Source organism: Aptenodytes forsteri, unplaced genomic scaffold (genome assembly GCF_000699145.1).
Source record: "Aptenodytes forsteri isolate BGI_AS27 unplaced genomic scaffold, ASM69914v1 Scaffold194, whole genome shotgun sequence".
NCBI lineage: Eukaryota > Metazoa > Chordata > Aves > Sphenisciformes > Spheniscidae > Aptenodytes > Aptenodytes forsteri.
Genome location: NW_008795243.1, coordinates 744,422 through 757,961, shown reverse-complemented (window position 1 = coordinate 757,961; position 13,540 = coordinate 744,422). Strand labels below are relative to the sequence as shown.

Genomic DNA, 13,540 nt, shown 5'->3' with positions numbered 1-13,540 from the left:
GCCGGCAGCAGCACTGCACGCAGGTGCGGACCCGGCGGCTGATGAAGGAGCTGCAGGACATCGCGCGGCTCAGCGACCGCTTCATCTCGGTGGAGCTGGTGGACGAGAGCCTCTTCGACTGGAACGTGAAGCTGCACCAGGTGGACAAGGACTCGGTGCTTTGGCAGGACATGAAGGAGACCAACACGGAGTACATCCTGCTCAACCTCACCTTCCCCGACAACTTCCCCTTCTCGCCGCCCTTCATGAGGGTGCTCAGCCCCCGTCTGGAGAATGGCTACGTCCTTGACGGTGGAGCCATCTGCATGGAGCTGCTCACCCCCCGCGGCTGGTCCAGCGCCTACACCGTGGAGGCCGTCATGAGGCAGTTTGCGGCCAGCTTGGTCAAGGGGCAGGTAGGGCGTCCGTGGGCTCTCGCTCTGCGTGCGTGTGGCGGAGGGGGGATGGTGTCTGTGTGTGTGTTTGGATGGGAACCCCAAAGGGCAGCGGGTCAAGCCCCGCCTGTGACTGACCTTGGCCAGGCCTGGGTGACAGGTCTCCCCTGAGGACCTGGCATCACTGGTGGGAAGGGGGCAGGCACACACGTGTTTTGCTCTGGGGTCCCTTCTCAGGCAGGTGCAGCAGAGGTACGGGGCAACTTGGAGGGGCAAGGAGCACATGCATCCATTGTGTCCTCCTGCACGTCTTTTGTCCCTGTGGTTGGCTCTGTTGTGTGTGGCACCAAGATGTCATGGCCATTGCCCCCGAGAGGCACCTCCCTCGCCCCAAAGCAAAAGGGGCTCTTCAGGCTCCAGTGGGGTTTGGGATTCGAGTCCTCCGCCTCCTGCCCTTCACCAACTAGTCGGCCATACTTGCTGGTCTCCTGCATGAAGTGCTGCCGCTGGCGTAGGGCACGACGCTGGAGCTGCTGTCCCCCGGTCTTTGTCTGGTGCTGTCCTGCGTAGCATCCCTTGGGGAAGAAGAGGTGACCCCTGGTTTGGGGCTTGGCACACAGGGCAGAGGTGTGGCACGGGGTCACACCTGGAATTGCTGACTGAGCTGCTGGCAAAGTTGTGCCAGTTTAAAATCTCCCTGCCTGAAGGGAACAAGTAATTTCGGGTATGCACTGCAGTTGCAGCAGCTACACGGTTCCTGCCAGCTCTCCTCTCCGGAGGAGGTGCCTGGTTCCCCTGGCAGAGGATCTCATATGAGCTGAATCAATGCGGTTTATGCTTTTTTTCTTTCTCTCTTGCAGAATATCCTTAGAAGTATTTCATAAGCCATTTTTTAATAAATGGGTAAATATTGCTGGTGAAACTCATAGCCAGTCCTTCCTTATGGTTATTGTAGTGGGCAGTATACACATGGCTGTGACAGGGTGATTTTCCTGTTCACTTCATGAATGCCCTTGAACCCAGGGGACATGCACAGCTTCACGTCTGTCAGTAAATGATGCTAAGTAACTTCTTAAATTCGTATCTTGGTGAGGGGGGGGGAAGAGTAAATAATAACAACATATTTTTCATTTGCTTAAAAGTGAGGTTACCCCTGTTTGCCTCTGGAACTGCTTGCATGAGCAGAAGTAAAGGCTTGGTTTCTCTTAAGACTGAAAATTAATTTTGATTATTTAACGTACTCTTTTGTAAGTAGCTTTTCCTTCTTTTTCTCTGTTTGATTTGGGCCTACTGCTCCTTTTTTTAATCAGATAGTATTTTTCTCTGCACTTCATTTGAAGAGGTCAGGTTTCCTAGGTCACCTTGGGATATAAAAAACATCTACCAGAAAAAAAGAGAGCCTTAATTTACGTTGAGCCTGGGGTATGTTGAAGTTCTGTAGCTACTCTTAACTGCGTCTCACTATTTGTTAACCCATCTCTTTTTATAGAGATCATAGTTCTCATTGTTACAGACAAGCATTTAGAAGGACAATGCTAAATTCTCTCAATTTTTTTAACAAGTCAGCATCTTTCTGCAGTATTGAGTGTTGAATGTAAAAGGGTTAAATTAAGATTTACTGGGATCATAAAATGGTTCAGTGAAGAAAAGCACTAAATTGTTTTATTAGTAATAAATATTAAAATATATAATTTGTCAGTTTGCTTCCCTAAACCACTTAAGAGATTTCCAGAAAGTAGTAGTAATTTCTGATAACAGAGGATGTTTATGTGTACATCATTAATAAACACATTTAAAATGCAAGAGTTTCAATAACATTCTTCCAGAACTTGAAGAAGTTAATTATAAAAAAAGAGAATGGGTGTGCGATTAAAAAAATTGCAGAAATAAATTGCTGCCAGTAACTTAGTAGTTAAATAGGTGTGACGTGCACATTTCAATGTCTTGGATCGTTCATTCCAAGTGGAAAGGTTAATAGGTAATACTGACAATAAATTTAATTTCTGGGTTACAGAGGTGTAGCCTGTGATGGGTTGCCAGCCTGTCATCATAGCCGGGCTCCGCGTCATGGGAAAAAATTGCAGAAATAAATTGCTGCCAGTAACTTAGTAGTTAAATAGGTGTGACGTGCACATTTCAATGTCTTGGATCGTTCATTCCAAGTGGAAAGGTTAATAGGTAATACTGACAATAAATTTAATTTCTGGGTTACAGAGGTGTAGCCTGTGATGGGTTGCCAGCCTGTCATCATAGCCGGGCTCCGCGTCATGGGAGCCACGTTTCTGTAATCGCACTCCCCTCGTTATGTAATCTCGACTCCATTGCGTAATAGGCTCAAAATACGACAGGCGCTCCCCTATCCCCGTTTCGTTTTTCATTTTACAGGTAATCCACTCTTGACCGTATTTTTTTAAAAATGAAAATAGAGCCGCCGAAACGTTGAGAGCCGAGGCGCTGCACTCCCAGAGCTGCGGGGCTGGTGTTGGGTAACTCTTGCCGTGCTGTGGGTAGTCTCGGTGCCTGCGAGGAGCCGTCCTGAACAAACAGCGATGGCTTACACCAGGTTAATTGTGTAATTTCTGTAAGCAGCCTGCGCCCTGCAATAGCATGAAATATTCAGCACGCTTGCTATTAATCAGAAAGGCTGGAAGGGCGAGGTCTGTTCTCCACCGCCTCAGAACAACCCTGCATGAGCAAATGGCGGCAGCCATGAGGCCGAGCGGGAGATGGGGCGCTGCCGGCGCCAGTGGGTAAATGGGACCTTCCAGAGAAATGTCGCCAGTTCGCAGCGCCATGATTTAGCGTGAAATCATTGTGAATACTCGAGCCCGTGACGCATCCAAAAGCGCGCCTCGCCGGCGCGAGCGTCGGTGTGAGTAGGCAGGACTGAACTTCCCACCGGCGTTCGTTCCTCCTTTTGGCAATTTGCGTGATAAAACCGAGGCGGCTGATTTCATTCAGCGTTTCTCATCAGTCCCGTTTTGCCGAGGTAACTGTAGTGCTGCTGTTCTCGCCGGTGCTGTGGAGGGAAACGCAGCACTTCTTGGTCTGTTGTTTTGTCAGAGCTAATAGTAACCTGTGAACATATGCAACCTTCTTTTTTTGACGAAGTGATCAAAAAGCAGATGAAACTAACACTGAAAATACATTTTTGGGCAGTCAAGATTCTTGACGAATTCAGATTTTTTTTAATGGATTTCACCAACCTTTTAGCAGAATAAAAGAAAAATTGAGAGAAGTCATTCTGACATCTCACAGGTGAAACATTTCACTCAGGAGTTATGTCCATAAGGAGACTTAAGTGTGCAACACGGAAATTAAGAGGTAGCACTTTTCTGTTACTTTTCAGCATTGCCCTTGTACGCGGGGAAACCTGGGTCCAGGTTCCCAAACCTGAGCATGTCTCCCAGGGGCTGGATTTTAAAGCAGGGTGGCTGTTTCTCCAGATTTCACCAAACGGGAACCATACGCTTCAGGTGACCTTGCTTAAGAGGTGTCCTACCTTACGGGATGCATACCCTTGCTTCCTATCACAAATCTAGTATTGCATTTTTAGATATTTTTTGTCTGGAAAAAAAAATGTTTAAAATGGAAGAGAGACAATTTCTGTTTGAACAAAAAAATTCAACAGTCCCAAACTATGCTTTTCCCCCCGCCCCCCCAGTTTTCAAGGAAAAAAAAGAGTTAATTAACAAACAAGTTGGGGTTTGGTTGGTTGCTTGCTTCAGCTATTCAGCTGAGAAAATCAGTTATTCACACAGCTCTAGTCAGTATCTTGAGGGGAATTCTCAGTACATCAAAGGCCCAAGACTGTTTATCTGTCTGGGATCAAGAATCTTATTTTTAAAAACTTGGTGTTGTCCTTAACTCAACTGTAGCCTTGGTTTTAAGGGGGTGACTTTGTACTTGCTTCCTGCAGAGTCAGCTGCTCGCTGGCTCCATCATCATGGGCGAAAGCTTGGGATTTCATTCAATATTTCTCATCAGTCCCGTTTTGCCGAGGTAACTGTAGCGCTGCTGTTCTCTGCCGGTGCTGTGGAGGGAAACGCAGCACTTCTTGGTCTGTTGTTTTGTCAGAGCTAATAGTAACCTGTGAACATATACAACCTTCTTTTTTTGACGAAGTGATCAAAAAGCAGATGAAACTAACACTGAAAATACATTTTTGGGCAGTCAAGATTCTTGACGAATTCAGATTTTTTTTAATGGATTTCACCAACCTTTTAGCAGAATAAAAGAAAAATTGAGAGAAGTCATTCTGACATCTCACAGGTGAAACATTTCACTCAGGAGTTATGTCCATAAGGAGACTTAAGTGTGCAACACGGAAATTAAGAGGTAGCACTTTTCTGTTACTTTTCAGCATTGCCCTTGTACGCGGGGAAACCTGGGTCCAGGTTCCCAAACCTGAGCATGTCTCCCAGGGGCTGGATTTTAAAGCAGGGTGGCTGTTTCTCCAGATTTCACCAAACGGGAACCATACGCTTCAGGTGACCTTGCTTAAGAGGTGTCCTACCTTACGGGATGCATACCCTTGCTTCCTATCACAAATCTAGTATTGCATTTTTAGATATTTTTTGTCTGGAAAAAAAAATGTTTAAAATGGAAGAGAGACAATTTCTGTTTGAACAAAAAAATTCAACAGTCCCAAACTATGCTTTTCCCCCCGCCCCCCCAGTTTTCAAGGAAAAAAAAGAGTTAATTAACAAACAAGTTGGGGTTTGGTTGGTTGCTTGCTTCAGCTATTCAGCTGAGAAAATCAGTTATTCACACAGCTCTAGTCAGTATCTTGAGGGGAATTCTCAGTACATCAAAGGCCCAAGACTGTTTATCTGTCTGGGATCAAGAATCTTATTTTTAAAAACTTGGTGTTGTCCTTAACTCAACTGTAGCCTTGGTTTTAAGGGGGTGACTTTGTACTTGCTTCCTGCAGAGTCAGCTGCTCGCTGGCTCCATCATCATGGGCGAAAGCTTGGCCCTGCCGAACGGGCGAAATGGTAGCCTTGAGCTGCCGCAGAGCTGGGGTGCCAGCCAAGGAGGCGGGTTGATGCTAACAAAGTAGTTTAAATACCAGTTGTTTGTTGTCCTGGAGGCAACTGTTCGACATGCCTGTCTAGGCAGAGCCTCCCATGTCTGTCTGTCTATCCAGGCTGTGGAAGTGGCCCGTTGGGCGTTACTCCTTCTTAGTGGCACCCTTTAAAACAGTTTATTGATAATTTAAGAGAGAGATTTAAAAATGAGTCTGTTGCTCTCTGCTTCCTGATAACAGTGCCGTTGTCACGATAATATTAATAACTGAAGGAAGGAAGGGGGAACAGTGCTGGTCGTAGGAGAGTGATGAAACGGTGGGAGGTTCGTTGTGGCTCTCCTTGAGTAACGCACGCGGCTGAGGCCGGTGCCCGTGTTTCAGGGAGGAGTCATCTCTCTCGTTTGAAAACATGGCGGATGATATGGTCCCAGATGAAAAGGAGCAGACTTTGTCCAAAAGTGGAAGAGGATTTTGTGTCCTCTAATAGACGTGTTGTTTCTCACTGGAGTGTAATGATTTGATGCTGGTTTGGTGGAAGTTTGAGAGGACAAAGCTATGTATGCCAATGTCCAAATAATGCATCAGGAATTTTTTTTTTTTGAGAACAACTAACAGCTGCACCTGATGTCTTGAGGACTTTGGGCTTAAGCTTGCAGTAGCGTTCATAGAATCATAGAATCATTAAGGTTGGAAAGGACCTCTAAGATCATCGAGTCCAACCGATGTGTTGACCAGTAGCAGCTTGTCTTCCTTTTTATGAGCCCCTTGTTCTCTCTGTGGAGGCTGTGGACGGAACTGCCAGCCAAAGGCAGCTCTCAGGTAACTGGTGACTCTGCAGATTATGTCGTGGAAAAAGTTCTTTGTTTTGAGGAAAATACTCCCTTATTCTTCCAGTGAATAGAAGAAGCATAAAAATTTTGTCAGGACATACTAAAATAGGAGCGGGGAACCCCTAGTTACAAGTACTCTTGCTGTGGTGGGCTTCTATATAATGATTTAAATCAAAACCAAAATGTAATTTGTAATTAAGATTTCATTTTCTATAGCAAAATTTCCTGAATTCAAATAAAAGTTGTTGGTATATAGTACTTTCATCCCTCATATTGTGGTATTAGAAATACCTCAGTGGAATCCCGTTAGTTTGCTTCAAGAGGTATGTGCCTTGTATGACCATTGGACTGATTTATCTTTCTATTTTAAAAATACAAGTATCCCAGCTGACTTCTACCAGATTGAAACAGGAGAAATGGGCTTACTTTATGAAAAACAGATACAGAAGGTAGCAGTTAATCGTAGTCTAAATTACTCCCCCTTCATCCTTTCAAACAAAAGTATGAGTGAGCAGATAGCAGATGGGACTTGCATGGTGTCCAAGAGGTCAGCAGACTCCAGGTCTTTCAAATATGTATAGCAGAAATTAATTGCAAATCCATGGGTTTTCATACTCCAGATGCTGGGTTTGAGGACTGTAGCCATGAATAAATCAGCTAATCTCAAAGGCTGCAGAAATGTATAGAGAACACAGTGGTCTCTGAATTATTTGGAGCCATTGTATCATATTAGGGCCTTAAAAAATAAAACCAGCTTGCTTTGTGCTTTAGTTGCCTGAGCAAATGATGCCGGTTATCATCAAGGGAAGAAATGTTGCTTTAAGTTCATGGTTAAAAAACACATCGACTCATATAGAAAGATTACAGAGGAGACAAAGAATATATTATGGGGCTTGTTCCCCATGAAAAGGTATAAATGCTGGGCCAAAGAGGTAACAAAGAATATTGTTTAGCTACAGAGGAAAATCAGATATATTGGCCTTCTAAGATTTCTCTTCTATTGCAATTGAGAAACCTAGGATTTTCAAGCTCAAGTTTAAGTGGGAGCGTATATATTTGCTATGTTGAGATGCTGGGACTGATGAATGGGCTGGAAAAAAACATTGTTCATGTGAACTCTGATATATTGCTGTTCTGACTATCCACTATTATTATGCAAATATATTCTACTGAGAGGAATGAAGACACAGGGATTCCAACTCATTGAAGTAGGAGGCTGTTTTAATTCTTTTAAAAAGCAGGGGGAACATAATCGCCATTTTACCCCTTCAAAGCATAAAAAGGAAAAATTTAAAATACTTTCAACTATCATCCTTAGTGTTAAAACAGTCATCAAGTAAGTTAAATCACTAAATTGAAACAAGCTGCTTATTTTAAAACGTGCTTTTATGGCAGGTAGAACTAATTCTTCCTGGCAATACTTGGCTGATGTCCTAAATAAGAATTTAAAGGAATTGCCACTTTGGATCATAAGAAATTTGAATTTGCTCAAAAGAGCAAGATTCTTCTTCCCTGAATTATGAAAGAAATCCTCATTTTCTTCAGTGAAAGTGTTCAGATAGAGAGAACTGTGTAGCATTTGGGTGTTTTGTCAGATACTTTGTTAAAGAATTGTATTTTTTGAAATGCAGAAAGCCTAGTCCCGAGGGGTGACGTTGTGTCCTCCTGGAGGAGTAACCTAAATAACCCACTTTCTATTGTGCGGAAGAGTCACTCTTCCTTATACAGGTTAGTCTTGAAAATACGCAGATTTCCTAGCATCTACACAATGCCCAGGGATTTCCATGCATGACCGGAGACTTCCAGATCAAAGATTTGTAACTCCACAGTAATTCTGGTCCTCGTATCACGGGAGTCTTACTGCCAGGCGTGATCTGAGGCATGTCCCCTGAGTGGGCATCTGCTCTCACAAAGTGGGATGTTGGTTAAGTAACGTAATATTAGCTGTGTTTCTTTTTCCCATCTAAGCTCCTTTGAACTGATGAGAGTCAGTGAAGATCTCTTCTTTTCCTTGACCTATTCGATCCTTCACGTGCAGTTAGTTTCCAGTTTACAAATTATCTCCTCCTGTAACTGTCAAAAAAGGTAACGCTGACATTAGGCGCGAGGGGAGATGGGAGGATGGACGGATTGCCAGGTGCAATTACTCTGCAGCTAAACAGGGAGAACTTCAGGGGCAGCGGTGATTATGCTGTCTGAATGGCTCAAAATATATGTTAAATTTAATGCGCGCAGTATCCAGTTGTCTCGTTTGTAAATGGAATACCAGGTTTCTGTTGAATATCATCGTATTTTTGAAAAGCGTGTGGCTTGGGGTTGGTCTGAGTCATACTCCACGGAGTCATTTCTAGAGGGAGCACTCCACAGTGTTGGTTTTTAACTCCGGCTGGAAACAGCGGTAATTGAGTAGATCCTGGAAGCTGCAGGACAAGCTGCACGGGAAGGACATGGTACCGTTGCCTAACCTGGCTGGCAGTGAAACCAGCACTGCGCTGGGAACTGAAAGAGCATAAGCTAGGGAGAAGTGTAGGTGTGCTCTGATGAAAATGAATTTGCAGTCCCTATTGGTCTGCCTGAAACAGGTAAGTGGGCACCACACTTAAGACATTCAGGTGCTTCCTCTTCTGAAACAGGATCAAGGTGCCAGTCTGATTTGCCCCATTCCAGTTAAAAGTCAAACTGAGGAGTGGTACATCAAGTGTGCCTGTCCTCAGCCATGTGTGGCAGATACGTGCCTGCCTTGTGCACGTGCAGAGTCTGTCCTTGGAAAACGTCTTTTTATCTGCTTCATGATTTTGTGCGTGTTTTTAAAAATCAGTGATTCTCACTGATTTAATCCTCTTGTGCGCAGGCTCTCCAAAACCCCTGGAACTTCTGCAGTGACTCCTTGATAGAGTTACAAGTCAGTCACAATCCCAAATCTGCATTCAAAGACAAGTGAAAATAAACCTGAGGAAGGAAGAGTAAGCCTACATTGTGAAATGGCCTGGAGCTCAGATGCTTCTCATAGCCAGGCCTTATGAGCTGTGGAATGACCAGGTATTTTTCCCATTTCTAGGTTTGTGTTACAAATGGTAACAAACCCCCAGCTGCAGTAAGAAGCGTAGGGCTTATTTCCATAATACGTGCCCATAAAAAAACCTGAAGCATCACAAAGCAGAGGAAACTGATGTTACTAATTTTTCAAATTTTCTATTAATTTCTATAAATGTCAAATTTTCTATAAACTTGACAAGATTATTTCTATGAAAATATACCTAGTATTGAAGCGTTCTATGATTATTGGCGGGGGGGAGGATAATTTCACTGTTAGAGCACTTAGGCTGAGGAGAGGTGATCTGAGTTTAGCTTCCAGGTTTTGCCACTGACTTCGGGTACGGTCACGGGCAAGTCATATAACTTCACTATATTCCTCTTTCCCACCTGTGAACTACAGATAATCCTCTTTCCAAAGGTCATTTGAGGATATGTACTTAAAGCACTCAGAAGTGGGGGCTCTGTTGAGTAGATGTCCATGTGCATCAGTATGAACCCTCTCGTGAAGAGATTGACACATCTGTGTAAATAGCAGGGGGAAAAGCGCATTGGCTTGTGACTCTAATCTTACTGAATTTGGTCTTAACTTGATTAAATGTTCCCAGAGGTAGTCTGCTTTTTCCACCTGTTTTTTTTTAGCATGGTGAAACTTTGGGATATGTGAAGATAGACATTGTTGTCTGGGCTGTAGCTCCTTCGTCTTTACAACCTGTCATAAAGGATGGTTTGCTTTGCTTTGGTTGGGTTTACACCCATGGCTGTGTTTAATTTGGGTAACTTCAGGTTCCTGATGTGGAGGACCTGTGGGCTGATGCAAAGAGGGGCTGTCATGCTCCCAGCCTTTTCACCTGGACTTGCCCTCAGTAACTCTGCTGGTACCTGATTCCACAGAGAGGTAGTCCAGGGAGCTCGGCAGAAGACTGACAGAGAAAACGACACTTCGTCATCTAGACTAGCAGGTGCCCATTTGACAGCAGGGGACAGGGGCCATCTCTTTTGACGGAAGTCCTCCGTGTTGTAAGACAGCAGCTTCAGCCCTGGAGGTGCTAGAGGCACCTTCCAAGAATGTGGTCGGCTGTCAAAATTTTCTTGTTCAAAAGAACTCTGCCAACGCAGAGTCTGTCCCACCCGTAAAATGCAAGAAGGAGTCTCTTTCTTTAGGGAAAAGCGAGGAAGAACAGCGCAGTTCTCTGTAGCTGTCAAACAGGGATCAGGGCTGTAAGTGTTTGTATCGATTAAGAGCTACTTGCACCAGGCTGCACACAGACGAGTGAGCGTTAATAATTACTCAGCTGGAACAGAGATTTCTTTTTCCTGGACAAAGAACAGTCACACTCCCAGAAGGAGCAATTTATAGGATGCTTTAAAGCTGGAACTTGCTGAGTTTTCACTTCTTTGTACGGATTATTCTCAAAAAGGAGACCAAAAAAGGCGTGGAAATACTGCTTCAGAAATTACACATTTGCAGGAAAACATCCCATTTTTAATTCACTTATGCTGCAACATTAACAGTATTTGTCTGCATAATTTTCTATACTGTTTTGTTTTAGCTATAGCTAATAATTATATATAGTGCAATATAAATTGTGTGCAGTTTTTGAGACATGATTAACTGTGCCTCATCAGTACATGAAGGAAAAAAATTATAAACGGTGTAATTGGGAGGAGAGACTGTGTATATTGCGCTCCAGCAATGATGCGACACATTGCAGTCATTGCATTGAGAGCATGACAGTAGCTCACTTCAGCATTGCTCTACTTTTGAATGCTTCTCTAAAGCCAGTAGAAATATTTTTCTTTGAAAACTTGTTTAAATATTCTAGAATAGGTCCAGTTCAGGCTTAAGCACTGTATTCCTCTATCAGAAAAGATTTGAGTATGTTTGCGTAGTATGCAGCTTTGAACAGTTGAGGCCCAAAGCCATTAGTCGCTGGCATGTTAGTGGAACATGTTACATACTGGAGACTCATAGTGTGCTCCAGCTCTTAGAAAATCCACAGTTTTTGCATTGTACATGGAGGGTTGAGGCCCAAAGCCATTAGTCGCTGGCACGTTAGTGGAACATGTTACAGACTGGAGACTCATAGTGTGCTCCAGCCCTTAGAAAATCCACAGTTTTTGCATCGTACATGGAGAAGCCTGGGACAACAGACTTGGAAGATGGGCATATCCTTGTAAGTCTCCTTCCCATCCTTGGAGGGATCACCACAGATGCAGTGTGTGGCACAGGGACTTCCTACAGTCTTTGTGTACCTCTCTAAACCTTTGCTTGTTTTCCATCTCTTGACTTTTACCTAGAAGTGGGTCACTAGAGTCACTAGAGCCTGCTACAGAGATCTCTTAAGAGATTAAGGGAGAAAATGATGGGCCACATTTAGCCCCATGTGCGGCAGGCAGGTATGATTTGCCCTTGGAAGACCAACCTCGAGTTATTTGCCTATCCAGGATTAATGAAAGGAATGCAGAGCTGAGGAGTTTGTGTTAAGACCAGTGCTAACAACGTGAAGGCTTGCCTGCTTCTGAGTCTATTAGCTGTGTACTGTTTGCAATGAACACAACATTTTGTTAACCAGTCCAGGAAAAAAAGTCTGGATGTGCCTGAAGGGTTTGCTGTGGCATCTCAGAGACCTGTAGCACAGGGGCTTGCACTGTTTCCAGAATAACCTCACTCCTGTAAGGGCTGATGACTGTGTACAATAAATCTCTGAAAATTTGGGACCTAAAAACACAGGGACTTGCATCAGGAGAGGACTGAGCACAACCTTGAGGGATTCAGGACCTGGCTGTGCAGTGGCACAGCTGACCTATGTTGGCAGTTCAGCTCCAAGTATCTAAGTTGGACTTAGAGACCTCCATAGGTCCCTTCCAGCCAGCACTTCGGTGATTGTATGATCCTGTGAAAGGCTGGCCACCGTTATGTAGTCCTGTCCTTCCAGGTAGTGCCAAAAGTGATACAACACGGAAGCACACCTGACGCTGTGTGCTATGCCAAAACTGGTGGGTTTTGGTCTGGGAGCTACTGTAGTTGATTTGACGAGAGAGATGAATCCCTTTGAGGCCATCCTGATTCTGGAAATACCAGAAGAAATGTCAGGACTGTTTTTCATGACACACAGGCCAGACGTGGGCAGATATGTGGTTGTGGTGGGATTACAGGGCTAAAGAGCTGCAGGCTTCGTATGTTATCTCTGTACAGGACTTAACTCTGTCTTCAGAGCACTTCATGACGTGGTGTTGTTGGGGGAGAAAAGATATGGCATATTGCTGATAATGATATTGAAGGACTTTAAAGAGCTATTAAATGTTGAGTTGAATATTTTTGAGGATGCGCTTCAGTGTCACATAGCGTTCTCAAGGGGAGGACGTACTGATGTGTTGATGATTGTGGAAGAACGTGGAGACTACTGCGGCATCACTGAGAAGCAGAAAAGCTCCCAGATTTGCCCACAGTGGTCTGTAAATGTGGGTGCCAAATCACATGTGAGATTGACCTCAGGTCTTTTGCTGAACATGATGGGAGGGAGCGGTCCCTCAGTATGGCCAGGGTCCTGAGAAGGTTACCCGCAGCAGACTGTGCTCCAAGAGGTCTTTCTCCTAGCAGTTACCAGGGTTACAGACTGGATCCTTATCAGCTGTTTGTTCAAACTCATTAGTTTGGGCAAAGAGTGGATGAGTGGCATGCAGTTGCTCACCGTGCCACACAAACTAGGCGCAGTAGGAGCACAAGTGAGTGAGGAGGCTGAGTGCAGCACATGTCCCCCTGCATTTCAGCATGGCTGTGTAAAACAATTGGATGCTGTGGCATTACTTTCACCTTTCATATGTTTTTAGCTTGTTAAAATTATATCTTGATAAGTACATGAAGTCACAGCAGATGGCAAAATCTGAAATGTTCTCTCCAACTGCGCCGCAGTTTGCGTGGGAGAACACGCAGGGAGGGTGCCTCTTCGAAGGAGGGGCATTCCACAGGCCGAGTGGGAGACTTGGAGTACACATAACCCAGCAACCGGGCACTGTTCTGTGACCATCGGCAAAGGTCAAGGGCACTCATCCTACCTGACCCTCAAGGCAGAATGGCAGGCACTCGTCTGAGAAGAAAGGCCGCGGCTCCGGCTGGGGGGGTCTGCACCAGCGATGGCTGATGTCTCTGCCCAGACGGAGCTGCTGAAGGGAGAGGCTGCAGCGCAGAGCTCAGGCTGCAGGGAGTGCCCAGACCTCTCTCCTGGGGCAGGGACAGGCGGCAGACCTGCCTGCAAAAGGTGTGCCCAGGT

General features: G+C 44.8%; 1 protein-coding gene across 1 annotated transcript in view; it reads left to right on the top strand.

Moving 5' to 3' along the window:
* Positions 1–6: 6 nt before the first annotated feature.
* UBE2QL1 (ubiquitin conjugating enzyme E2 Q family like 1) overlaps positions 7–13,540 on the top strand; it is a 22,600-nt gene continuing 9,066 nt past the window's right edge. Inside the window, exon 1 of the mRNA XM_009278710.2 lies at positions 7–395. Coding sequence (XP_009276985.1) covers positions 42–395 — 354 coding nt within the window. The 5' untranslated portion in view covers positions 7–41. The remainder of the gene's footprint in view (positions 396–13,540) is intronic.